This window comes from Sinocyclocheilus rhinocerous, unplaced genomic scaffold (assembly GCF_001515625.1).
Source record: "Sinocyclocheilus rhinocerous isolate Xijiao unplaced genomic scaffold, SAMN03320098_v1.1 scaffold1115, whole genome shotgun sequence".
In the NCBI taxonomy this organism is placed as follows: domain Eukaryota; kingdom Metazoa; phylum Chordata; class Actinopteri; order Cypriniformes; family Cyprinidae; genus Sinocyclocheilus; species Sinocyclocheilus rhinocerous.
In genome coordinates, this window is record NW_015658514.1 from 1,334,819 (window position 1) to 1,361,693 (window position 26,875).

General features: G+C 36.9%; 4 protein-coding genes across 4 annotated transcripts in view; 2 read left to right on the forward strand and 2 right to left on the reverse strand.

Annotated features, from left to right (window-relative positions):
• The window catches only part of cfap184 (cilia and flagella associated protein 184), a 3,128-nt gene extending 1,074 nt beyond the window's left edge, over positions 1 to 2,054 (reverse strand). The window contains exon 1 of the mRNA XM_016530708.1: positions 895 to 2,054. Within this exon, the coding sequence (XP_016386194.1) occupies positions 895 to 2,013 (1,119 nt within the window). The 5' untranslated portion in view covers positions 2,014 to 2,054. The remainder of the gene's footprint in view (positions 1 to 894) is intronic.
• An 84-nt stretch (positions 2,055 to 2,138) lies between these two features.
• Positions 2,139 to 5,528, forward strand: tada2b (transcriptional adaptor 2B). Its single transcript, XM_016530789.1, has 2 exons — positions 2,139 to 2,572; positions 3,353 to 5,528. Exons 1-2 carry the CDS (start codon positions 2,303 to 2,305, stop codon positions 4,538 to 4,540), a joined length of 1,458 nt encoding a protein of 485 aa, XP_016386275.1. The 5' UTR covers positions 2,139 to 2,302; the 3' UTR covers positions 4,541 to 5,528.
• A 1,808-nt stretch (positions 5,529 to 7,336) lies between these two features.
• Positions 7,337 to 11,036, reverse strand: LOC107722418 (grpE protein homolog 1, mitochondrial-like). Its single transcript, XM_016530779.1, has 4 exons — positions 10,912 to 11,036; positions 8,993 to 9,137; positions 8,367 to 8,448; positions 7,337 to 8,268 (listed from the first exon to the last, which is right to left on the reverse strand). The coding sequence occupies exons 1-4, from the start codon at positions 10,977 to 10,979 to the stop codon at positions 7,922 to 7,924; spliced, it is 642 nt and encodes a 213-aa protein (XP_016386265.1). The 5' UTR covers positions 10,980 to 11,036; the 3' UTR covers positions 7,337 to 7,921.
• Positions 11,037 to 14,059: 3,023 nt separating this feature from the next.
• The window catches only part of LOC107722356 (VPS10 domain-containing receptor SorCS2-like), a 135,634-nt gene continuing 122,818 nt past the window's right edge, over positions 14,060 to 26,875 (forward strand). The window contains exon 1 of the mRNA XM_016530682.1: positions 14,060 to 14,438. Coding sequence (XP_016386168.1) covers positions 14,094 to 14,438 — 345 coding nt within the window. The 5' untranslated portion in view covers positions 14,060 to 14,093. The remainder of the gene's footprint in view (positions 14,439 to 26,875) is intronic.

The following is a 26,875-nucleotide window of genomic DNA, read 5'->3' on the forward strand; positions in this document are numbered from 1 at the left end:
TTTATTAATACATTTATATAAAATATTTTTTATTATTACCTTATTAATAATAATTATATATAATTATTTCAATATATTAATATATAATTTATTTTTAACATTGACATGCTCCTGATGACCACAAAAACAAATTTCACGGTAACACTTTAGAATAATGGTCCGTTGTTAACAAGTAACTATGCAGGAAGTAATAGGTAGTACTACATTAACACTTAACTTAATACTATTAACTAATAGAGAAGCGAGATTAACTAAGCAGTAAGTAGTAGCAAATTTAGGACAAAGGTAGTTCCTTATTAGATATTTGATAATTATTAAATAAAAATATCCTCATTGAGAACTACTTCTGAACTATGACCAGTTAATAAAGAATAACCAATTAATTACTAATCACAACAGTAACATCTTAAAAGTGAACAATTGGGTTCTTTGTGGAAACTAATTTATGAATATGATATTATATGATAAGTCGGCTGCATTTTAAAATTGTGACTACTACTCTTACCAAAGGATGGATGTTCAAACTTAAACAGAATAGTAATAAAAATGAAAATTCACTTAAAAATGTTAATAATTAAGAAGTGATGCTGACAAGCTCATGATTGAATTAGTTCACAATTATGATCTCTGCTTCGTGTCAGTTCAGTATCAAGCAGGAAGTAATAGGTAGTACTACATTAACACTTAACTTAATACTATTAACTAATAGAGAAGCGAGATTAACTAAACAGTAAGTAGTAGCAAATTTAGGAGAAAGGTAGTTCCTTATTAGATATGTGATAATTATTAAATAAAAATATCCTCATTGAGAACTACTTGTGAATCACTCCTGAAATGAGGTGGAAAATATGCACAAACACATCCATTCATTCATTTAAAAAAAATCTCATTTACCTGCACAGAGCAGGCAACCTTCCTTTTCAGCCTAAGTAGCTCCTCGCTGCGCTCCTTCAGCTTGTCTTTAAATGCCTGGTTCTCTGTTTTGAGCTGCTCAAAGTCCATCAGCAGCAAGCCATCAGCAAGCTCACGCTTGGATTTAAGTTCCGTCTCAAGCTGACATATTTTGTTCTTGAGCTTGATGTTGTTGAGACGCACGGATGCCAGCTTGTCTTCCTGCTTCAGTTCGTCTGACTGCAGCTTCTCCACCTTTGCCAGTGCTGCCTGTTTGCCCACCTTACCGGTCAGTGCTGTCATGGCAGCTTCATATTTCAGTGCAGCTAGGGATCTCAGCTCGTGCTCCACCTGCTTCAGTTTCTCTAAGCTCTGCTGGCGGAGCTCCTCAGTTCGCTGTTGGTGGAGCTCTGAGACACGGTGGTGCTGCACTTTTAGCTCCTCCGTGAGATCCAGGTACTTTTGGTACTGCTCCTGGTCTGAGATATCTCCGTCCAGTCTGGGATGTTTATCACCTGCCTTCTTACTGAGGTATTCTGCTATTTTGGTCTGCAGCTGACCATTTAGCTTGCTGAGTGTTTCACTCTCAGCCTGTAGTTCAGGTAGCAGGGCCATATATTCTGTAGTGTTGATGTTGAGGCCAGTCTCCTCTTCTTCTGCAGGCACCGTTGATTCATTAGGAGGGCTGGTCCTCTCTCTCTCTGGGTCAGGAGCTGGATGTCTATCCCCCTCCTCTTCCTCCTCAGTGTCCTCACGAGATAGAAGATCGTCAATAAAATGTCCTATTTCAGGACCCTCAGTGTCCTCCAAGGTCTCATTTATAAGGGGTTCTATTCCATCCTCCTCTTCTGTTATCATATGTTGCCCAAACTCGGTTTCAGATATCTGTGGTTCACTTGTCTCCACAATAGACATGTCTTCTGTCAGCTGTGAACCCTGCTTGACCACATCATCCTCAACACCTTCTGAGATGTTAAGAGGTTCAGTTTCTTCAGATTCTTCCTCCCCAACCTGAGCACTTCCTGCCTCTGTTGGATCCTCAATTGTTTCAGTGTTTTCCACCAGAGTATTTTCTAAAACAGGACTTTCTTCATGTTTTAGCTCTAATGACTCCTCTTCCATTTTATATGATTTAATTTACAAAGTTTTTTTTAATTATTAAAATAATTACATGTAATTTCTTTAATGTAATTCAATGTTTAGCTCATGAAAGACGCTTGCCTCAACTATTTTGTGTCTGTACGGGAGTGCGTGCTTGTTGCCATGGGCACCCAGAGCGAGAGCCAATCGCAGGCGTTCGCTGTGTCCTTATTAATATTAATAAGACGCAGCGGCGTGACCGGAGATACTCCACTGCGCATGCCCAGCCCCGAGCCACTGCTGCTTCCAACAACAAGCGGTAGTAAGCAATATGGCCGACCTAGGGAAGAAGTACTGCGTGAACTGCTTGGCAGATGTTACGAATTTGCGGATTCGCTGTGCCGAATGCCAGGATATTGAACTTTGTCCGGAGTGCTTCTCCGCAGGTGCCGAAATCGGTAACCACAGGCGATGGCATGGCTATCAGCAAGTTGACGGCGGGCGCTTCTCGCTCTGGGGTCCCGATGCAGAGGGAGGATGGACTAGCAGGGAAGAGCAGTCGCTGCTCGATGCCATCGAGCAATATGGATTTGGTAACTGGGTACGATTCTCAAATGAGTCCATATTGATGCGTCTTTAATAAACTTCCTTTGCATGGCCAAATGTGCACATCAATACACAATGGTCATGCTTAGTCTGCAACAAATGATGCATTGCTTAGTTGAAGAAACTTAGAAATAGTTTTTTTAAGAACCAAGCATATCCCCTAGGTCTGTGCTGCATATTGTATTACAGGATTATTTAACCCAATGAAATGAATTGCAGAAATGAATTTTACAACCCATTTAAAGTTTTGCTCATTCATAATAAACTGCACAATATAGAGTTTCCACAGAGAGAACAAACTGTACTGTGCACTATTACTGAAAGCAGGTTATATTCATTAAGTTATATTTGCATTAATATAATGTATGTTAAGAAATAATAATAATGTTTGAGTTTGTAACTTTGATATTATTATGATCTGTATGTTAAAGGCTTAGTTTATTTACTCACCCTCATATCGTTTCAAACTCATAAGGCTTTTGTTATCTTCTAAACACAACCTGATGGTATTTTTTTTTATAAAACATGATGAGATTTTTGTCCCTCAATTGAAAGTCCATGTCACCAAAACTTTGATGCTTCAAAAAACATTGTAAACATTATCCATATGAATCGAGTGGTTTAATTTATGTCTTCTAAAGAGACAGCTGTCATCTTTATTTGTGATTTGTAGATGAATGACATATGCATTTGCACTGACATGAGGGAGAGTAAATGACAGAATTTAATGTTTGAATGAACTAACTCTGTATCTTTGTTTATTTCTGTGTGTTAGGAGGATATGGCAGCCCATGTGGGTGCATCACGCACCCCTCAGGAGGGCATGGACCATTATGTGAGCATGTATATCCATGGGAATCTGGGTAAAGCCTGCATCCCTGACAGCATCCCCAACCGCGTGACAGACCACACTTGTCCCAGCGGAGGTCCGCTGTCTCCTAGTTTGACTACCCCGTTGCCCCCATTAGACATATCTGTGGCAGAGCAGCAGCAGCTGGGATATATGCCGCTTCGTGACGACTACGAGATCGAATATGACCATGAGGCAGAGAAACTCATCAGTGGCCTGTCTGTAAACTACGATGATGAAGATATCGAGATCGAGATGAAACGAGCCCATGTGGACATGTACGTGCGTAAGCTGCGTGAGCGCCAGCGACGCAAAAACATAGCTCGTGATTACAATTTAGTGCCAGCCTTTCAGGGACGGGACAAAAAGGATAAAGAGCGAGAACGACCAGGTGGGACAGGGGGGGTTGGAGGCGTAGGTGGAGCTGTAGGATTGGGAGGTGGCACCACCATCATTCCGACAGGGTCGCTGGGCTCCTCTTCAGCAGCAACACCGAAACGCAAAATCACCAAGGAAGAGAAAGAGCAACGGACGAAACTACGTGCCCTTTGCCAGTTCATGCCACAACGTGAGTTTGAAGAATTCTTCGATAACATGCACAAAGAGCGCATGCTGCGGGCGAAAGTTCGGGAGCTTCAGCGTTATCGGCGGAATGGCATCACGAGACTCGACGAGTCGGCCGAGTATGAGGCGGCACGTCACAAACGAGAAAAACGGAAAGAAAATAAAAGTATTGCTGGTTCAAAGAGAGGTAGCAGCGGCGGAGGAGGAGCGGCCGGGCTTGGAGGAGGAGTTGGAGCAGGAGGTGGGCTTGGCGGAGGTGGAGGCGTCAGTGCCATCAAGGAGGAGGGGAAGGACAGTGAGTTCTCAGCCATCGAGAACCTGTCTGGCTTTGAGCTGCTGTCCGATCGGGAGAAGGTACTGTGTAACTCTATGAACCTAAGTCCCACACGCTATCTGACTGTCAAGACTATCATCATCAAAGATCACTTACAGAAAAGGCAAGGCATTCCCTCGAAAAGCCGCCTACCCAGCTACCTGGACAAGGTGCTGAAAAAAAGGATTCTGAATTTCCTGTCAGAGAGCGGCTGGATATCCCGAGAAGCCTCCTAGCGGCACTGTCCAAAGATTTGGCTGTAAGAATAATAGCTGTAAATATATTTTTCTACTGTTTTATATTGCATCTCAGAAAAGCCTGTGAGAACTAAATGACTGTAGGTGCCACACTACTGGTTGTGGACCTTCAGTGAGTCTAACATGTCTGTCTTTGATCTCAGATCTCCTCATCGAAACATAAACATGGTTATAGTACATAATCAGTATCCATAGGGAACTTTCCAGCAAGTTGTCCTGTGTAATACATCAGAATAACCACACAAAAACCCATTGCCCCACGTTAAAATGCCTCCGTTTTGAATGTGATTTGGAGTGGTGTTGAATGTTCCCTGCCAATAGAGTATAAACAGAATGTTTATTGTTGTACAAAGCAGATTTTTAAAATTGGTTCTGAGTTTCTTTTTTTTTTTGTAATAAGGAAATTAGGTCAGATCCTTGTTCTGCTTGCCAAAAGTCTAAACTTCCTGTGTTCTAACCTGAATTTGCCTGTTTCAGTTGGATGTATTTTGTTGTGTCAATTGTGGGAATGTGAGTCACACGAAGCATGCTCCATACTATCTAAATGTCTAAAAGTTCATGTTTGATTATTATTATTTTTTGGAGTTGATCTTTGCGAGGTTATGTTACTATTGAGCATGTTTCAGAGGCTCAAGTTAAATGGCACACATCCAGGCCCTGATCACCAATGGAGAACATTTACCACGATGCTCCTGTTTCAAGAGAGTATTATTCTGTTTGTTGGGTAAAGTGAAATAAAGCATCAAGGGTTCTCATCTCAACATGTACACGATTTATAAGCTGAGACTGTATGTTACAACTACATACTAAATTTTTTAAAATTTTCAAATGCCTTGACAAAATCTTCATGCAATGCCAAATCTTAGATAAACATATTTTCCCATGATTTTTAATGTTATTGTTGACTGCTTGTGTCTACCCCAAAGCTGTAGAAAACTAAGAAAAGCACTGTTCACAGAGGCCAATGCAAAGGTTTAAATTGTTTTACATAGTTTTGAAATGTTTAATATATTAAGAGTCAAATAGAATAGATAGGTGCAGTCTAACTTTTAGCCTTTTTTTTTTTTTTTTATGTATACGATATTGGAAATAACAGTGTTTAGGCCAAGGTGGTGGTCCTCATCTTTTTTTATACCCTGTAATTTTTGCCCCAGACATTGTTACATATAAAGTCCCATAAACAGTCATTCATTGTTGAGTATGCTTATGTTTTGTGCCTTGAAGCATATTTACCCTGGCTGATGTTTTTATTCCTTTTGCTTGTAATTAATATTATATTTTAATATTAAATTGTACCACATCAAAAATGTACAAAGGTTAAGGTTTAATTTAGGTGTCTGATTGATTGTTTTTCTTCACATTTCTATGATAGAAGGAACTACCCCACACAAATTTGTTATGACTAAAGCCATTAAAAGTAGATATGCAGAGTTGTACTAGGAGAGAAACTCATCCAAGATATATGTAGGATATTGGCTGTGACCATTTGATAAATGATGAATGTAGGTATGAAGACATTGTGTTATATAAGGAAATTATGATGCAAATGCGGATGGTTCTCTTCTATTTCCATGGTATTCTGTCACTGCCTTTGTTTCATTTGTATAAAGGTGCTTACATTTTTAGAAAGTGTTATTCTTCAGGTTGTGCTTTATGGTTATAGGAAACAGGATCACTGGTTAAAGAACCCAAACCATTCTTCCAAGACTAGTTTAGTCACGCACACCAACGTTTTTTTTTTTTTAAGGAAAAATTGACCAGTTTATTATGGTTAATATTTACACTTTAAATAATCATTCAATATGCTATTTCATACAGCATAATTATTTTTCTAAAGTAAAAACCGATTTGAAAGAAAATGTGAGCAGGGATATGAGACTGAACATGACACTATCGCAAGTACATTTTTATAATTGTTTTTAAAAACAATGTGACATTTCAAAAAAAAAATTTTTTGCGTAGTTATGACATGTTTTCTGGTAAAATTATGCATTTGGAAGGATCATATTTGTCAAAATGTTGAGTATATGGAAAGTATTTTATTGCATATGTCATGTTATTTCCTACTTTGTATTAAAGTGTTGAAATATAACCTAAGTAAAAAAAAAAAAAAGGTGCCTTGCCTAAACCTGTAAAAAAATGTTCATATCAGAAGGCATAATCTAAATAGAATCTATAAGAAAACTGCAATTCATAGTAATTTTTAAACAGTCATGTTTTTATATAAGAAATATATCCAAGTATGTACACTATATACTTCCATTCAGATAACCTTAATATACCATTGCACCTTTCTTTTCACCAAAAATGAATAACAAACCCATTGAAAATGTAATAATGACTACATTTGAAAAGAGGTACATGCTTTATTTGACAGTTGTCTGCTTGTTCACATAGATGGAAAAGTTACCCTTTTAAATCTGACGTTCATATTTTTCCATTAGCATGGCATCATTCTTTTCATATTACAACCACAGTTTCTAAATGACTGATCTCTCAAGCAGCCTTAAGTGGCCATCCTTCTGTTACCCAGATCTTCATAAAACATCAGTAGTTGATATTTCATCAGGTTTGCACACTATGAAACTAATGGTGAAAGTTAGCAAGTACAACTGCCAGTAGGTAAATTATTGTAAAATTATTCATTTTATTTTTGGATAAAATATTAATCCAAGTTCTGTAAAGAAGACTAACTATTCTCTCATACAAATAAATTCAAAAACCTGCATAACACTGAAAAAAAAAAAAAAAGGGGAATCTAAATTATTCATTTTATTTTTGGATAAAATATTAATCCAAGTTCTGTAAAGAAGACTAACTATTCTCTCATACAAATAAATTCAAAAACCTGCATAACACTGAAGAAAAAAAAAAAAGTGGAATCTCACAACTGCTGTCATTGACATCACCAAACTGGTTACGTTCTTCAGTAAAGTAATTAATAAGAGCAAATACGTTTAATAAGCATAAAATGTGTTCAACAAGGTAATATGCTGCAGTGTTTCTTTAAAAGCTTTAGATTCTTCAAAAGATTCTGTTTCTTTAGATCTCACAACTCCCTGGAATGGAAACGAACGATCCTCCAGAGAATACTGTTAAAGCCAATTCAATTCACAGATTTAATTCTCCGAATCTTCTACCACACACACTCAGCTCTTATACTCAAGAACTATTTTTTTTATTGATAATCATTATTAATCACAAAGATTAGTCTGGCATTGTCCTTCAGTTGTCAATATATTGGATTTCACCTCTCAGAGGCACCTTTAACAAAGAAAAAAAATGTGAAACCTAAGACCAGCTAAATTACAGAAACCGATCAGTTGACCAGGCAATAACCATCATAGTGTGTACGACCAGTTAGGGGGCTTTGACTACACCCACCAGAGCTGGCCGGAGGTTGCGACCGTGCAGCTTGTAGCCTACTTTGGTAACTACAGCTATGGTACCTGGCTCCTTGCCCTCAATAGGTGCATGAAAGACAGCCTCATGCTCATAAGGGTCAAACTTCTGACCATCAGGGTTAAGCTTAACAAGGCCGTGTTTTTGGAAGACCTTTTGGATCTGCACCTCAGTCATTACAAGGCCGTCATAAAGATTTTTCAGGTGCGGATTTGCAGTAGATATTTCAGTTTTTGGTACGCTTTCGGTTGCCTTCTCCAAGATGTCAGCCACCTCCAAGAGATCTTTACAGAAGCCCTGGATTCCTAAGAAAAGAGATGAGAGTTAAAACATTTAACAAATTGACCCAATCCAGAAATGGCTGTTCATAAAAACTGCTCATAAAATAATTATAATGGCTTACCATAAAGCTTAGCATCATCAATCATCTTTTGACTCCTTTGCCTAAGGTTCTCAGTGTCTGCTAGTGCCCGCTTGTACTTATCCTTCAGCAAAAGACAATAAAAAAAAAAAGATCAGTGAACTACAAAGATAAAAGAAAAACACCCATTTGACAAATTACAAAACCTCATACTATTTGCAATGTTTATTTTTTAAATACCTGCAATAGTTTGTTTTCATTTTCTAAAAAAACTCAGTAAATTTGTGTTGAATAGGAATATTATAAAGAATATTGACAATGTGCTGGATTTACTTTAATGATTATTCTGAAACTGAAGTTGCTCTCTGTGTGAGACTCAAAAGACATTCTGAGTAAGTCTGGGACACTTTACAGCTGATTTACAGGCAAGTAAATCCTCTGAACATCACTAATCTGAAACATGATCTGCCAATTTGCATTTGTTAAAAAAAATAAAATAAAAATGTCCTCAGGGACAGCAGAAACTACAAGGGCAATTAAAGGTCAGGGTGTATGGGGGAAATTACATGGTTATGAACTGCAAGAAGAACTTTTATTGTCAGATTTTAGGTAATCTTTCATCTAGAACTTCTATACAACAGATGCTAAGACTAAGAACACAGCAATACCGTAATATCTTTCAGCTGTTCTTCCAGTTGTGTCTTTTCTTCTATGAAGGCTTTCTCAGCTGCACTGGGCTCTGGTTTCTCTTCTTCAGTCCCAGTTCCTGAGCTTTTCTGTTGGGCTGCTGTGCAAAGGAGGCGTGGAGTCGCCCTGAGAAGTTAAAAGATGAGAATATTCACTAACAGTTTTTGCGTTACAGGCTATATACATTGTTATTAGGGATGTGCAACGGTGATCGAGTACTCGACCGTGACAGCGATGATCGATCATGTAAACGATGATCGAAATTTTTTATTTTTTTCCTGTTTGGTTATAGCAGCACTTTGGGCGGCGGCCTGAGCTCTGATTGGTTAGCTTGCCACAGGATGCATCAAAAGACGTGAGAAGAGAGAGAATCATGACCTCAAAGTCACGTAGTGATGTCTGGCTTCACTTTGAGAAGACCGATGAAAATACAGTTCAGTGCAAGCTGTGCAGCGCCAAGCTGTCACACAAATCTACAACAAGTACCGAAATGAGAAATTTCCCAAAATGCCCATCCCTAATTGTTATTATGCAACCAACCTATGGTTAAGGGTGTTTGCTGCTGTCAAACAGGCTTATTCTTAAAAGGCAGAATTCTCCCGAAAACAATTTATCATTATTATTTCCAAAAGGAGGTTTAGAGAATACTAGTCGAATGTTATTCTTTAACAATCTCAATGGCACTTGCTCTGCTGGCTAAGGGCCCCACTGAAGTACACAACTTGAATTGTGGCATCTTTGCTCATCAATAGGCTTTTAGGCTGTCTTTTATCCTTTTTGGAACTTAAAGTAGCAATGAAATGAAGTAAACCATTCGTTCTGTACCGTGACGTACATTCGAGTGTAACATTATCAAAAAAAGGCTAAATGTAGGGCAGGGACTTCCTTCTATGCAATGGTTGTTGACTGGATTTTGAGATGTGGCATACACTCAAAAATGGAGGCAGACCAACGGAGAGCTTACAGGGTCGGGGTTTAAGTGGACTAAAAGACCGGGAAAGTCCTGTACACTTAATTTTCATCTTAACTGGATCTTCCGATATTTTGGTTAATAATAATAATACCGTAATAGCAACAACAAGGTCAATTGCTAATGAAACATACATGGATGGATCATTGACAATAAGACATGCATTTAGAAAATAGTAATATTAGCGAATTTTTATTTCATGCTGAATTTAACAGACATTGTCTTTATGAATATTAATCGTATAGATAAAAAATAGATAACTGCTTCTTTATGGGTAACAGTCAACTCTGAATGCGTGACGAAAGTTTTACATTTGAGCATGTAAAACATTTTAACCTTAAACTGGTTAATTTTATGGTAGGACATTTAAATGGCATGGGATTCTACAAAATTGTATGTATAAAACTAAGTCTACAACTGGGTAAGAGATAGTCTACACACCAATCATGAGGTGATACAGTTGCAGTACAACTAGTAACGTTATACACTTCAGTGACTCTTCAGAAGTAGCTTTGACATTAGCACGTGTCGGAAACGAGTCTTTTATTGGGGAAACTATTTTTAAAGGCTTAAGGAGATTGAAACCAAAATCCTGAACTCAATGAAACATGTTCTGTATGTAATATGCAATGATATGGTAAACACCTGAAAGACATTTAGGGAAATTTCACTGAGAAGCAACGATAATCCCATGTAACTAATCTGCAAAGGTATAATGTATCTTACAGGACAACTCTTGACACACAAAGACAATGCTGTCTAAACACTGTCACATGAAGGAATATAACTGAGGGTCCTTAGAACATCAGCATCAATCATTCATTTGTGAACAGCTCACGTAACAGAAAGGTCATTCATTTCCGTAAAAGCAAAATATTTACCCAAGCATGGACATCAACTACACACAATAACACTGCTGTGAAAACCTACCTTACAAGTAAAGGGGACGCTATGATAGAGGAGCTCTGTCTGATCACACGCACACACCAGGTCGCCATCTTCACTCAATGTCCACGCTGAGACCTGCAGAGCGAGGCTGTCTCATTCAACCAATCACAGCTTCTGTTCTTACACGGTTTGTCCTTTACCACCAATCCTCGTTCTAGACAAAACTGACGTAATTCTGTAGTTTGGCTGAGAGGAAAGTCGAAACATTCAGCACGTGACAAGGGACGGCGTCTTTCATAGGCCAACTGAAGGTTACCTCACACCTTTGTTACTCAACTACGCCGAGCGTTTACATCACTCCAGGTCCATCAATTCAGAAAACTTAAAATCTGCTGTCGAAATTGCATTTAATCAGTTCTGGAAGATTCGTGTTTACACTGGATAATGTAAAAGTAAAATGTAGATGCAGACATGAAATAAACATTGACAGAAATTCTTGTACTGTAGTGAGACTACATGCCATAAAGTCTCTGAATGAAAAAAAAACATTTTATTTTTTCATCATTTGATTATCACAATATTGAATTTTACTGTTAGCAGTTGCCAGTATTCAGAATTAAAGTAGGGCATTTGTTTGTGAATTTTCTTCTAGGTTGTAGAGCAGACAGCTGACATTGTTTACTCTTTAAATTTAGGCCAGTAATCCTCTGACTCAGTCAGTCTAGCCCAAGTCTGTCTCTTGGACAGTAAGTCATATGAGAGATTGAGGTAAGGAAATCCTAACTTGTATCCTGGTTTAGGCTTAGAATTTGTTCCTGGTTGAATAAGGATTTTTTGTTTCCCACAAACACTTCAACCAAGAAAGGGTCATTCTTAGGCCTCACATTTGACCTGATGGCCCTTTCTAGGTCAAAATGTTGTCATTAAATTGGAATTGTTAGCACTGTGCCAGTGTTTTATAATTTTTTTCTACATAACGTTACGTGGCTTTGTAGCCACATTCCTGCATTAATGTTAGACTTTGGGTTGGTATACTTGTGTCTGCTATATATATATATATATATATACATATACACATACTCATATTTGAATGTATATAATACACACACACACACACACACATACACTGAACAAAATTATAAACGTAACACTTTTGTTTTTGCCCCCATTTTTCATGAGCTGAACTCAAAGATCTAAGACTTTTTTTTTGTACACAAAAGGCACAACTGCAGATTCCCCTCTCTACTCAACAGTGAGAAAAACCCTTTTCTTGGCACTTCTGTGTAGCATAATCTTACTGTTTAAAGGTTTGGACAATATGATTTTATTTCTTCTTTTTTTGAAAGATTTGAATACATTTATTAAAATGTATAATGTTGCAAATGATTTCTATTTCAAATAAATACTGTTCTTTTTATGTTTTTATTTATAAAAATTTTATAAAATCTTGGGGGAAAAAACTTAACGGTTTCCACAAAAATATTTAGCAATTTATATTATATATAAAATATTTCAAGTCAGCTCAAGTCACCTTTATTTGTATAGCAATTTATACAATGCAGCTCGTTTCAAAGTAGCTTTACATGGATAAACAAGAAAAATAATGGTATAATGATGGTTCAGAGATCAATTCTGCCATAAAACACAGAAAAACTGTAGGGTCATCGTTCAGCTGAGGTCAGTTTAGTGTTCAGTTCCATTCAATCTTATTAAGTGTCCCCCAACTAAGCAAGCCAAAGGTGACAATGGCAAGGAACCCAAACTCTTCTGGCCAGACAAACCAACATGGTGTGATTTAGTTCCAGGCTGCATCACAAGTCAGATTGTGGATTGGTGTCATTCAGAATATTCATCCAGTTTTTTTCTGCTTGAAGATTGGGATAATAAATTCAACACCGATAATAACAAGAAACGTTTCCAGAACAGTAAATCAGCATATTAGAATGGTTTCTCTAAGATCATGTGACCTAAAGCTTTTAAATCAACTGCAGGTCAACACAGTCTCAAGGTAATTCTTTACTATTTTATGTTTTGGCAAACTGGTATTCAATTTGTACAGTCTGATTGATGCTTATTTTTAGGGGAGGGGTTAGGGGTGGACTTTCATACTTACCTTTTTCCTAAATATTGTACATTTCCATATGGATGACATTGTATGAATTCATACAATATCATCATCTGGAAAAATAGTTATGTTTTCTAATGAGATTGGGTTGGTAGGCTTATTTTTGTGAGTATATGTTTTTTGAGTAGGCTAAATGTGTGAGTACAGGCAGTTAGGATATCACTGTCAAATGAGCTTTCATTGTAGAGTTTCTTAAGGTGTGTTGTTTGTTTGAGGGAGGATTTAAAAAAAAGAAAAGAAAATGTTGTTATTACTAGAATAATTTGACAGCCAAGTCAGCTCACTAAAATGATGTAACCATTGACTTGGATTACTTACATCTAATTGCCTGCTTCATCTTCTGAAATCATTGATTTGAGGTTGATTTGTATTGAGTTGGCCTGTTTATAAATGAATGATATAGAATTGCAAAGGGGAGAAAAAAATTAAAGTTTGAGCGCATGCAGATATCATAAAAGATTTCAATGCATAGTTGTTAAAGGAATCATTGTCTTATTTAATCTGTTTATTTCATCCCACCGTTTGGCTACATGAATGAAACAATAGCATGCTTCTTTAAAGAAATTGTTGAAGATATGGGTTTTATTTCTGGTCACAGTTGTAACCGGTGGCAGTTGTGGGGAAAAGAGAACGATAATCCAAGAATAAATGCTTATTTCTTTTTACACTGTTTTATTTAATGTAACAACACTTAAGAATCTAACCTTCAATTAAATGCTTTTTTTAACATTTGATTGAAAAAAAAAAGATTATTTACACCAGCCAAGCCAACTTAGTTACTATAAATTAAAGGAGTACTTATTTGCATTATTAGGCGTCTGTTGTTAGTACAACAGCTTTCTTAAATGGTTATACGTAACAATCAAACACTTGACTAGTAGCACCACTAGGTGGCAGGCGAATACGGCTGTTCTTCTCCTCGGTCTCAGCTGTCTACTATACAAGCACAAGAGCGCGCTCTGGTTTGTAGCTCTGCTTCCCCACCCTCTTCCCCTCTCTCTCAATTTCTCTCTTTCTCTCCCTCCCTCCCTCCCTCCCTCTCTCTTACATTAGAGCTTTCCATCTTTCGCTTGCATCGCACTCGCTTTGACAGTGTTAAATGAAGGCGCTCATCATGGCAGTTTTGGCGCACCTGTACCCAGCTGTGTTTTTGGCTTGCGCGTGGATGTCACTGTTCGGACCGATTTCATGTCACACCGGCGTTATAAACCAGAGAAACGTACGGGACCGAGAGCTTGACAGCCGCGGTGGGCATGTCGCTGGCAGAGATGAAGCGCTTATCTCAGCGCACAGCCGCGGCGCTTACAACGGGGACCCCGGCGGACCCCGAGTCCGGAGGGCATCGACTCCGGAGAAAGTCTCTCTACTCAGCAGCTCTTTCGTCCTTAAAGGGGATGCCACCCACAACCAGGCAATGGTCCACTGGACGGGGGAAAATAGCAGCGTGAGTACCCCCCTTCCCCCGTTCTCTATTGTAATTGTCCCGAAAAGTCGTAAGATTGAACGTTGAGTTGTTTATCCTGTCAAGTCTTTTCATAAGGTGTGTAGATGCTCTAAGAATTTATTGCAGGTTGAGAAACAGGTAATGAAGCATCATAGATAGGCGGGTGTTTGGACTGCAGGTAGATGCACAACGACCAGCTTTCATGATGATCATCACACAAAACACATCTGCTGTGTATCGAGAGGTTTAGGTTCAGTGTTTACCAAACCATCCTGCTTGTAATGTGAGCCAGAATGACAGCTGATGCCGAAACGCACATATACCTGCACGCGCCTAGAAAACAGAAGTTCATTGCAAGTCCTTTTAGTATACAGCTGGCCCATGCACAATTTGAAGTTTGACGTTATTTACTTGCTGAATCGTATAAGCGACGCAATGTGATTTAGTTATTATAAGAGCGATCGAACGAGCGCGAACAGCTTGGATGCGCTCTGAACAAACGCGCGCTTGTCTGTGTGATGATGGTAGCCTAGTTTGGTGAATTGTATCTGGAGGAGACATCTCTCATTTACAAAGCTGCCAAAACAACTCATGAGCTGTTTACACAAAATGCAAGCGCCCTGAATAAAACCTACTTTCTGTTGAAGTGTGAAGTGCTTTCAAGTCACGCTTCTGTAGTCGGCTTGATTTGCCTTAAACTATTGTCAAAAGTTTAGGACTGAGAAAGATTATTGCTCAGATCTTTCATAATTTGTTTAGATTAAGTAGCAACTTTGTCTCAGATGTTTTTCCTAATATTGTTGAAATACAGTAAGAGTAAAAAATGTGGATGGTATGGTAAGTTGTATGTGTTAAATCAATTTGATGAGAGTTGTTTTGAGACTTGTAAACTCTGCCTTGTAATCACAGACTGTGCATAATTTAAGACACTGGTGAGATGGTCTTTTGCAACTCTAGTCTAGAAGAGTTACATGTGCTTTTTTTAGAAGACAAATGTGAGAAGCAGGAGACATAAGTGAAATTCTTCATTTTACTCCTTGATCTGTAGGAGATACACTATAAAATAAATATTACAGAGGTGCCATTTGTGATTCTTTTCTTTGCACATCTCATTTTCTTATTACTAATAATTGTAATATTTTGTATCTGAAAGTTTTACAACACCATTGAAACCAACTCCCAGTTTCTGTAATGAAGCACTTTTTCTCTTAACCACATCTAATCTGCTTCTCCGAAGAATCTAGAAAGAAATGCGAACAAAAAAAGTAATTTGGAGAAGCATGGAATTGGTGTGCATTGTCATGTGTTTGTGTGTACTGGTCTTGTTGCTTCTTTTAATTACTTAAGGTCAGAAGTAACTGTGTGAATTATGCGAGTCCTGGCTGCTATGTCAGGAGAGCTGTAACCTCAGTTGAGCCGATCAACCAACCAGTGTTATTACTGTTAAAGGAACACGCCACTATTTTTGAAAATAGGCTCATTTTCCAACTCCCCTAGAGTTAAACAGTTGAGTTTAACCTGTACCATGGGTGAAGCAGACGCAATGATATTACGCAGCGCCTGAAAATAGTCCCCAGCGGGTAACTTCCAATAAGCCTATTTTCAGGCGCTGCGTAATATCATTGCGCCTGCTGCACCCATGGTACGGCAGCAAAGTTCCTTGATTATTACGCCGGAATGAGAGTATAATTCCTAGCCATATCGGCCTAGAAAATCCCATCTTTTCATTTTCCGTCGGTCTTAGTACATGATGTAACTACAGAAGAGTCAAGTTTTAAATAGGAAAAATATCGAAACTCTTTGGTCATTTTTGAGCGAGATGCTGACGGTCTAATCAGATTCAATGATCTATGCTAAGCTACAGCTAAAAGTGCTACCGCCAGATCCGGAGATCAGCTGAATGGATTCGAAAACGGTAAAACTCAACTGTTTAACTCTAGGGGAGTTGGAAAATGAGCCTATTTTCAAAAATAGTGGCGTGTTCCTTTAACTGAAACTAAAAACATATCAAAATTTCTTTACGTAAACTAAAAGTTAATAAAAACTATATAGACATTAAAAACTAAAACGAAAATGAAAATGAAAAAACTATAACAGTATACCATTTATACTAAAATAACACTGCAACTGACAGACGCACAGTGGATAGAATAGATGCACAGAGGTCAACAAGTATTGTGATACAGCTGCATATGTTCATTTGTCAGGTTTGCTGACAGACTGCATTAGGATTTTACCAAAAGCACAGAAGTTCTTGAAGATTTCTGCCTTTTATTTCATGTCATCTCCAGATTTCCATTCACAGCAGGGTTACTCTGGCATTTAGGGATTGTTCAAAATAGATTGACCACAGTGCCATGTGGGAAAGATGACACCAGAAGGAGCTGACGACATTTTACAAGCTTTCTCTATTGTGAGAGTGTGGTAATGTGAGACTGTTTATAGGATAGTCTTCTTGAAATTGTCTTTAACCTGTGACATAACTGCAGAAGTCATTTGTTTTTGCATAAATTCACCGTACTGACCTATATGAAAATAATGCAAAGCTAATCCAGCAGCTGTGTGTACAGATTTAAATTATTTATGCTATCGTCTGCTGTTGTAATAAGAGCATGCAGAATCCATGTTCGATATCAGTTTAAATAAATGAGCAAATAAGAGGAAGAAAGATATCAGCATGTCACAATGCTTCAAGAAACTGCTGTATGTATAAACATAGGTTTTTAATTAATGGGCATTTCTGTTATAGCCCAACCTTTGGAGAGCGGCAAATACTTCCTGTGCTTCAAGTGATGTGCAGAATAGACTCAAAACAAAGGAAGAACAATCCATTATTCCAGTACCTACTCTAGTCCTGGAGAACGATACTAGACTCCTGACGTAATTCCAGCATCGGAGCCTTTCAGTGTGAACGGGTGCTCTTTGTGTTTTCCGTTCTACCTCTTTTGTTCTGCCTCACTTTCTCTGGGGAGTGTGACCATCTTGATTCATTTATTTTGCCCCCTTGCACTTCTGACAACAAATCTCTTTTCTGTAAATATGAGGAGATATAGTCATCTATCTGGTATTTAGCAGCAGTCTCTGCTGTTGTTTGTGTTTGCGGCGTTGTCAGGAACCATCCATCTGTTTGCCCGCTGATAGCTGTGTTTAGTTAAGACAGAGAGCAGGGAAAAATGACACAGAAAACTAAGATACTGCATTTGAGAAAGTCAGAGATAGATAGATAGATAGATAGATAGATAGACATACAGACTGTATTGATATTTAGAATAGAGATAGTCCAAGGAAGCAATGGTAGAACGATTGCTAACAGTCTCATTTAGCTCAGAATGTGTGCATGTTGTTCCCTTGCCTTCATGCTATTAGCAAATCTGATAAAATGAAAGACACATGGCTCATTGACATTTCCAAGGCAGCCCAGAGACTCCACCACCATGTGCGCTTCTCCCCTGAGTCATCATTTTCTTGTTTTCCAAAGCCAGTAGGTTTTCCGATTTGAAAGTTTTAGGGGGATCTGTAATAAATTACAGATTACATATATAATCTCATATGACAGAGATAAACTCTTATACACCAGATCATGTGGAAATTTAGCTCTCTAAAATTGATCAAATACTTATCTTATAAATCTTATGAAGTGGTACTGTTTATAATTTTTGCATTGTGTAAATTAAATGGCCATAAATTTTATACAGTAGATTATCTACACATATATAAAAAACAAACACAAACCATCCCTTTTTCAGTTCACCAAAAGATGTGTCCAAGCACAAAAGATGGATGAGCCATTTAAGGTAGTCCCTGGCAAATGGTTAATGAAAATATGTGTCGCTTTGCATGTAAATTGGGAGTAGAGTATTAAAACAAGTTGCTATTAAGATACATAGCATGTCTGCAATTTTTCTCTGTCTTTGTCACGTCCTCCTGAAGGCTTACTTCATGAAATAGGCATTCATTCATGGTTCATATACTTAACAGACAGTTAATTTGGCCCCTCCTCTTGCATGGGCAAAATTGTTAGCACATGTCTTGTCTGTCTGAATCAATATTCCCTAGTTGTTTCTGAATGTTTCTGTTTTGCAATGAGTCCGATTTGGCTTGCAAACATGTGGCAGAGTGGACAAAAGTGTTTTCCATCCACATTTTTTTAAGCCTTTCCAAATCCAGTTTTCCAATTCCAATCTTCTTTCAAATATCAGTACTAATTACTGGCATTCCATTTGTGGTTTTGCTCTTTTCAGCACTGAGACTTTAGTTTCTCTACTTCTATTAGCCCAACTTATTAGAGGCTTACTTGTGGTCCCTTTTCCTTGCGCTCCCAATGAGGATTTCTTCCTTTGTTTCCTGGGAGACCTCATCAGAAAGAATCTGGAGGGACAGCTCAGGCAGAGAGTTCATGTGCAGCATGCAGAATGTGTTTTATTCATTGGCCTTGCATATGTCATATTGCTCCTCCAGTAGTATATTTGAAGGACTAGTTAGCCATAATTAAAAATGTTGACATAATTTCTCACCTCATCTACTCATCAGAGTAGATTGTGATTTATGTTAGAAGTAGGATTAGGCTGATACTCTGAAACTCTGGCACTTGGAATATTGATGCATAAGGTAACAAATAAACAGCCTAAGATTATGATTATTATAGGGAATTATGTAATTCTGGGCTTTCAGATCAACATCCGTAGTTGAAACATAAAATTTCAAGGTATTTGTGGAGAAACGTGATGAATTTGTTAAATGTTTTGACAATAAGTCGACCGTTGAGTAAGTGTAATTCTGTATTAAAGGCAATACATTGTCATTTTAAATTGATGCATTTATACATTAGCTTTGCTTTGTACAGATTTAAAGTATTTACAATATCATCTAATAAAAACAAAGAGAATCCATGTTTGATATGTTTAATTGGATGAGCAAATAAGAGGAAGAAAGATATCAACATTAGATTTCTGTGTGTAGACAGAGGTTCTACTTGTGTATAGTTAAATTTTAGTTTGCGAAAACAAGTTCATAAATGTAGAGAAAGTAATGTTTTGTGTAATTCAAGTGGTTTGTGAGCACCATATCAGAGCGGATTTGACCAGCTGATTCATTTCCATTCATCATGAGCTCAAGTATATTGTATTTTGGCTTAGAAATGTGACACATGTGTAATGTACAACAGGTGCTTTTGTACTCACCAATGGGCTTCAGCATGCAGACAATAATTGGACCCACTGAATAAGTAGAATTCTGTAATCAAGGCAATGAGCTTTCATTCAGAAATGTATGCATATACACTCCTCAACATTATCTTTGCTTTTTCATTTCACGTCACAGTTCTGAACTGTGCTGATTAACAAACAACTAAAATATGCAATAGCATATTTTAAATTTTTTAAATGTAACAACCTCCTCAGAATATTCCATAAAGCACCATAAAGAATCATAAAAGTAGTCCATTTGAAGTATGCACTTTAGGTCGAGCCCAAGTCTGAAGCTAAATGATAACTTTGTGTGTGAAACAGACTGAAATTTAAGCCATCATTTACTGATAATCTTCACTAGACGGGAGCTCTCAAATCTTGTATGGAAAGCAGCTCAGACATTCTGTCTATGATCTCCTTTCATTTCACAAAAGAAAGAAAACAACATGGGGTGAGAAATTGGTGACAAAGCTTTCATTTTTGGGAGAACTATTCCTTTAATAAACCCCACAACTATGGACTCATTAAACCTACAGCTGTGAATGACACTAGTTGTTGATGTCAGATGTGTTCATCAGTCTAGATCTGTATCACTGTTGGCTTTGACGGAGAATTCCTCCTGTTTCTGGCAGGTCATATTAGCCAGAGGGAATTCATGTCTGTAGATTTGAGTCATTTCATCATTACACTGTGCATTGTATGAGTCCACAGAAGAATACAGAGAGAAAATAGTACGGTGGGTGAGAACTAAATTAGCTTGGAACACAGAAGTGATGATGCCTCACTGAGCTTGTGAGACAGTCAGATTGTGTTCAAAATGTTCCTCAGAGCCATGAAACAACAGATGATTAACCTGATCTATCTACTGTCCATAAGCGTTAATAAAGTACAAATTCACAAGACCACCAGCCTTTTGTTGTCAGCAATCACACAAAACTAAAAAAAAAAAAATATCAGAACAAACGATGGCTGTTGTTTTGAGATGGCTACAACTGGTATTAGCATAGCTGTTTGTGACAGGAAAAGCTTACAGATATAAATTCAAAGAAACAGAGAAATGTTACACTGGTTGGCCTGATTGCAACATGTCTAAAACAGATAAAAGTTCACATTAGTTGCTTTGTTGGCTATAGCGATTAAAATGTTTGCCTCTAGTTCTGTATATTTTGCCATATACACATCTCCTGATCAGTTTGCGCTACTTTATGCAGTGACTCGTGTTGATTGCACACATACACTGTAAAATGAATTTTCAAAATTATAAATGAAACAAAGATTACTAGAGTATGTTTTACAAGAAAATTTTATTTTGGTCTTTCTACTTCCAGATTTCATGTTTAAATTAAATTAGTTACTTGCTGTTTCTTCGTAATTATTTTCAATAATTTAATAGCAGTTTCAGACTGAAAATGGTTTCAATGTAAATCCTACCTTCATTCCAGTGTAGTGTAGGTTCACCTTAACATCTTTTTTGCTTAAGGTTGGACAAACAGTTAAGTGGGATTACAGTCTGTAGAAAGGGCAGAAAAACAGAGCTTGAGCCAGCTTGAGAATGATAAAGACCGCTTTGAAGAATAAGATTTCTAGTATTCTGTAAAATATTAATTCAGTGATGCTTAACAAATTATATCAGAAAAAAACATACACTTTCACTTGTTCCTTGCATGGACAGTTTGTGCACTAATAGATGTGTGAGAGTTCAAAAGTGATGTGTTGCTTTAGTCAGAAAGCATGTTGATAGAGCTCAGTCAAGCTGATATCTGCCACGACATTGTTCTAATAGCACAGCTTTATCTATATAGGCTGCAGTGAACTACTGGTAATAAGACATCTTTATTGCTTTAGTCTCTTAAACCTACATGGACCATGTAGGGAAAATTACAGTGAGAATGAAATAATTAGTATGGTGTTACTGAAGCATGTTTTCAATGTTAGAGTGGATCTGTTTCATGATGAATCCTCTTCTCTTTCTGTTTCTCTCTCTCTTAATCAGTGTGACTGTGCCTTAATGAAGTCTGTACGTAGTGCCTAATGACTCTCTGTCCTCTTCTCTCTAACCTTCAGCTCACACACACACAAATATAAAGGATGATGTCTTTCATATGTCATTTTCAGCAGGACTGACAAGTACCATGATGAAGGCTCATATGAGCTCTATCAATTTTAATTACAGAGGCACTCAGATAGTTATTGGGATCGTTCAGGTCAGCCAGGATGGCAATAAAAATTCACCCATGGGATGTCAGTCACTATATACACCTCATACGTTTTAATCTTGGTCATTTTAAATAGTAATATAAATTGAATATAGACTGCATGCCTGCCTGATTTATTGCCTACTGTCTGGATATGAAATGGGAGTATTGTAAAGAATTATGCATGAATACCAAATGGACCCCCAAAGGACACCAAAACACAATCTTTGCAGCTTCTTTTCCATTCTGATGTTCTCTTAACCTCATGTCCAGGTTTTATCTGAAATATTCTAGCTGTTATATAATAACTGGGGGAAGATTTTTCTGGGAGCAAAGACTGTCATGATTGAGGCTTCTGGTAATTTGACATTGCACCTCATTTTTCATGCACATTTTTGCTGAGAATAGTATGCTGTCAGAAAGAAATGTGTAGAAAAATGGATAATATCCTGCAGAAAATTACTTTTCTGTTAAGTTTACAGACATCAGTCACTATATACACCTCATATTTTTTAATCTTGGTCATTTTAAATAGTAATATAAATTGAATATAGACTGCATGCCTGCCTGATTTATTGCCTACTGTCTGGATATGAAATGGGAGTATTGTAAAGAATTATGCATGAATACCAAATGGACCCCCAAAGGACACCAAAACACAATCTTTGCAGCTTCTTTTCCATTCTGATGTTCTCTTAACCTCATGTCCAGGTTTTATCTGAAATATTCTAGCTGTTATATAATAACTGGGGGAAGATTTTTCTGGGAGCAAAGACTGTCATGATTGAGGCTTCTGGTAATTTGACATTGCACCTCATTTTTCATGCACATTTTTGCTGAGAATAGTATGCTGTTAGAAAGAAATCTGTAGAAAAATGGATAATATCCTGCAGAAAATTACTTTTCTGTTAAGTTTACAGACATTTGCTTCAACTCTAAAAAAAAAAAAAAAAAAAAATTGCAATGCAATATGTAATTCAACATACTGGTAAAACACCTGTAAAAAATAATTACAGAAAATTCTTTCATATTAACTCTGCAAACTGGGCCAAATTTTTATGGACTTTTCCTAGGGTGAAGAACTGCTTTTTCGGTTATTCAGTTTGTGATTAATTGTGTTCAAGATTCTAATGTTGTTTTCTGTCAGCTTCATTTAAAAACTTTCAATGCCCTAACACTGGCTACATGGGAACAGAGACATTATATCTGCACACTAACATACAGTCTCAAACCCAGCAAGACTATAGGATGAGTGTTGATCTTTAGGAAATAACAGTACACTGCTATTGTGAAGCAGACAAAGACTGCTGAACTCCCATGATGCATTTGTCACACTCTCAGTTTATTTACCCTCTTTTGAAGGACAAACAGCATCTCTGTGCTGGATTTGAAGAGTATATAGAGTTTTAAGGTCTATGCAATTAGCATAAGCTAAATGGAATCATTTAGTTGTTATTGTCTGCCTACGGGGCACAGTTATGTAATTAGAGCTATAATCATAAACATCATTATGTCCGTTATCATCTGACTGGCATAACTTGAGCTAAACTTGCGAAACGTTTACCTCAAAAATATCTTGATGATACTAAACTGTAACTATTTTATTTATAATATAAATATAAAGGATTCTTACAAATGTTTACATTTCTAAAGCTGTGCATATGTAAATACTTTTATTTTCTATATGCTATCAATTGTATGTTTCATTATATTTACAAATGTACAAATAACTACGAATACTAATAAGTAGAACAAAACTGTGAATATCTTTCAAAGATCTATTGCCACTAACCTGGCATATCTGGGTAAATCCAAAGGTAGTTTTTCTTCACTCTATCAACTTGGTGTCTTTTGTAATCTTAACTTTGTTTTCAGGAGGTCTGGTGAACCCTAACTGCTGTAAAATTGTGTAGAAGCCAGCCAATCAGACTAGAGCTGGCCAGATCGAGAAAATGCCTGCCAGTTTTGTGTGTAATATAAAATGGTCATGAACAAACTGTGGGTGTGCCGTTTGAGGCAGAGACGATACATTTGAATTGTTATGAACGCTAGCATTGACTAATATGCAGATAAAGGTTTGTTTTCTGGCACAAGAATGAAGATTATTATCATTCTATTTTCAACGTTACACTTTTCAAAACTCTCCCGGAAAACCTATTCAGCTCTCTATGAGATTAATTAATTTAATATACAGACCTAGTATTGTAGTTTTTCAAACACTCTAAACCTGTAATAGTAAATGTATTTTGTTAATTCATTCCTCTCTGGTGTGTGTATTTGAGATGTGCAATATTGTGGTGTGAGTATAGTGATGTGTGTGTGGGTGTGTTGTCCATAGCGACAGATTACATATGACTGCAGACTTACAGACCAAAATGGTTTTCTCCACAGTAAGAAGCAGCTCTGTTATTAGTTCCTATAATGCTAATGTAAAGAAAAAGTAGATTCACTATAATGAATCTTTTAATTCTTCCCGCTTCACTAAAATCTATTGTCCAGTGTTGTATCTTTGAACACATTTTAATTTAAGATCTAATCTATTGTATTTTGCAGACTCATGTGGGTTTTTGTATTACAGGTGAGAAAAAAAAAAAATTTCCCTATGAATATGTGATACTATGACTTTGACTAATATGAAATATGACTTTGATATGCTTAATGTATCCGGTGGGTTGTTCATCATACTAAGTGTGTTACACAGAGCAATATAGTGGCAAAAATACCCGTGACCAGCTGCTTGCACTGAGAGGTCAAGACCCTGGAACACACATACACACACACACACACACACACCGTTGTGCCATATAGCACTATGCACCATAATATCACAGCCATATGGCTCTTGTTCTCAAGTCTTAGTGTTGCCTATTGAAATGTGCTGTCGCATGTGTGTCTTCGCACATTTGGCTGTTACCATTGTATGTTGTGAAAAGTTAAATATAATTTCCCACAGATCTAATTGTTTTGTGTGTATGTGAGAATCATGATGGACTATATGAGTCACACTCTCTGTCTGCCTGTTAAGTGAATCCCATATCCTGCCCCCTCAAATCCACCAAATGCAGCTTCACTCCATATCCTCTATATATGTGTCTGCTATTTCTGTCTGTCCTCTATGGAGGCTTGTTTCTGCTACAGGATAAAAAATAAAAAAAGGTAATTGGAACTTTTTCATATATAATTCTGACTGAGATTATATTTCACAATCAGGACTTTTTCAGTGAGATATAAATGCAGAATTGCAAGATATAAACTCCCAATTCTGAGAAAAAATTGTAAGAAAGTCAAAAATGCAAGTTTGTATCACACGATCCTGAGTTTATATTTTGCATTTTTATTCTGTGGTAGAAACAGACTTCCATAGTCCTCAGTGCATGTCTGTTATCTGTTATTTTTTGAGTGCTGATAATGTCACATTTTTTATTAAATATTTATCAATAGCATTGAATCTCTCTCTCTCTCTCTCTCTCTCTCTATATATATATATATACACTACCAATCAAAAGTTTGGGATCAGTAAGACTTGTAATGTTTTTTAAAGAAGTCTCTTATGCTCATCGAGGCTGCATTTATTTGATCAAAAATACAGAAAAAAACAGTACTCTTGCAAAATGTTATTACAATATAAAATAATGGTTTCTATTTTAATATTTTAATAATATATATGGGTCAATGTCACATGTCTGTTAGGCTGTTCCCCTGTGACCTAGTTTCTGTCTCTTGTTAATTATGCCATTTGGGTTCAGGTGTTTGTCATTCATTATCATCATTAGCTTCCCTTTATTTGTCGTGTTCTGTTCTCAGTTCATGGTCCGTTCTCGTTGATGTGATGTAGGTTTATTTTCCTGTCTCCTGGATTCTCTAATTAAAAATACCTTTTTGTCTATCTCCTTCGTCCTCGTTCGTTTGTACCTCACCAACCCGTAACAGTCAATAACGGGACACAATTTTTTTTGTGTCCATATGGTTTAATTAAATTTAAAAGGGTTAAAATTTCAAAATAAATGTGCAAATTGCATACATTCTCTTTTTTGTGGATCAAGTCTAAAATTTCTGGTTTTAATTCATTTTGATAGAATATGTGGGGGATGATTGCAAAAATGTCAATGTGGTGTAACCATAAAAACTTTGTACCAAATAATTGATCTTTTTTTAAAAAGGTGAAATTCTCAATAAAACACCAGATCAGCTAGTTTGGCATAATCTTACGTTAGTACTATTTAATAGTAAATAAAAGTAAATGGAGCACCATTGTTCTGAATATTATAATTAACTTGGGGAATTATGTGAGTCAAGTCAAATTCCTTGAGTGTCAAGGTGGTGTAACCACCATTCAAGGAGCCATTTTGTTAATATTTTGCAAGAAGATCATGTGACAGGAAATTATATCACAGAGAAGGACCTCTGGTGATACTAACTGCTGCATGCAAAGGTTAGTAGCTCTCTTTAAAATGTGAGATAATTTGACGTTTTTAGGGTATGGTCAGGTATTCTTAGGTATACATGTCAAATGGTATGACCTCAGAAATACATTGATAATTCATCATTATTATGAAAATGAGTATTAACTTTAAAAATGACATTTGAAATATTCCCACCAAGGCCATGTAATTACATCGGTGTCCATGATAATGCATGTCAAATTTGATTTTAAATTGAAATGTCAAGTGGTGTAACCGGTTACACTATTTGACTCCTATTACAAGCCTTTCTGTTAGCGGCCAATTTAGTCAAATATCACTAGTTTATGATTCTGATTAAAGATGTAATATAAACTAACCTACTATTTGAAACTATTTTCAAGTGTTAAATGTTATATTTTTTGAGAAAGTGGTTCTTTATCTACAACTTTATTATTAAAGCTCTGTAAGTCTAGGATAAAAAAAATTATGTTGCACAACATTAGTGTTTTTGAAATGTTTGGGCTAGCTTTAATGCATATTTCTATTCCATTCACTTAACATTTTAAAGGGATAGTTCACCCAAGAATGAAAATTACCACCTTATTTACTCACCTTCAAGCCATCCAAGGTGCATATGACTTTCTTCTTTCAGA

Excerpts from the sequence above, each read along its gene's own strand:
- tada2b (XM_016530789.1), top strand. The coding sequence starts at position 2,303 with ATGGCCGACCTAGGGAAGAAGTACTGCGTGAACTGCTTGGCAGATGTT. Across the intron at positions 2,573-3,352 it reads AATATGGATTTGGTAACTGG|GAGGATATGGCAGCCCATGT; the intron begins GTACGATTCTCA and ends TCTGTGTGTTAG.
- LOC107722418 (XM_016530779.1), bottom strand. The coding sequence starts at position 10,979 with ATGGCGACCTGGTGTGTGCGTGTGATCAGACAGAGCTCCTCTATCATA. Across the intron at positions 8,449-8,992 it reads AACAGCTGAAAGATATTACG|GATAAGTACAAGCGGGCACT; the intron begins GTATTGCTGTGT and ends CTTTTGCTGAAG. Across the intron at positions 8,269-8,366 it reads TGATGATGCTAAGCTTTATG|GAATCCAGGGCTTCTGTAAA; the intron begins GTAAGCCATTAT and ends CTCTTTTCTTAG.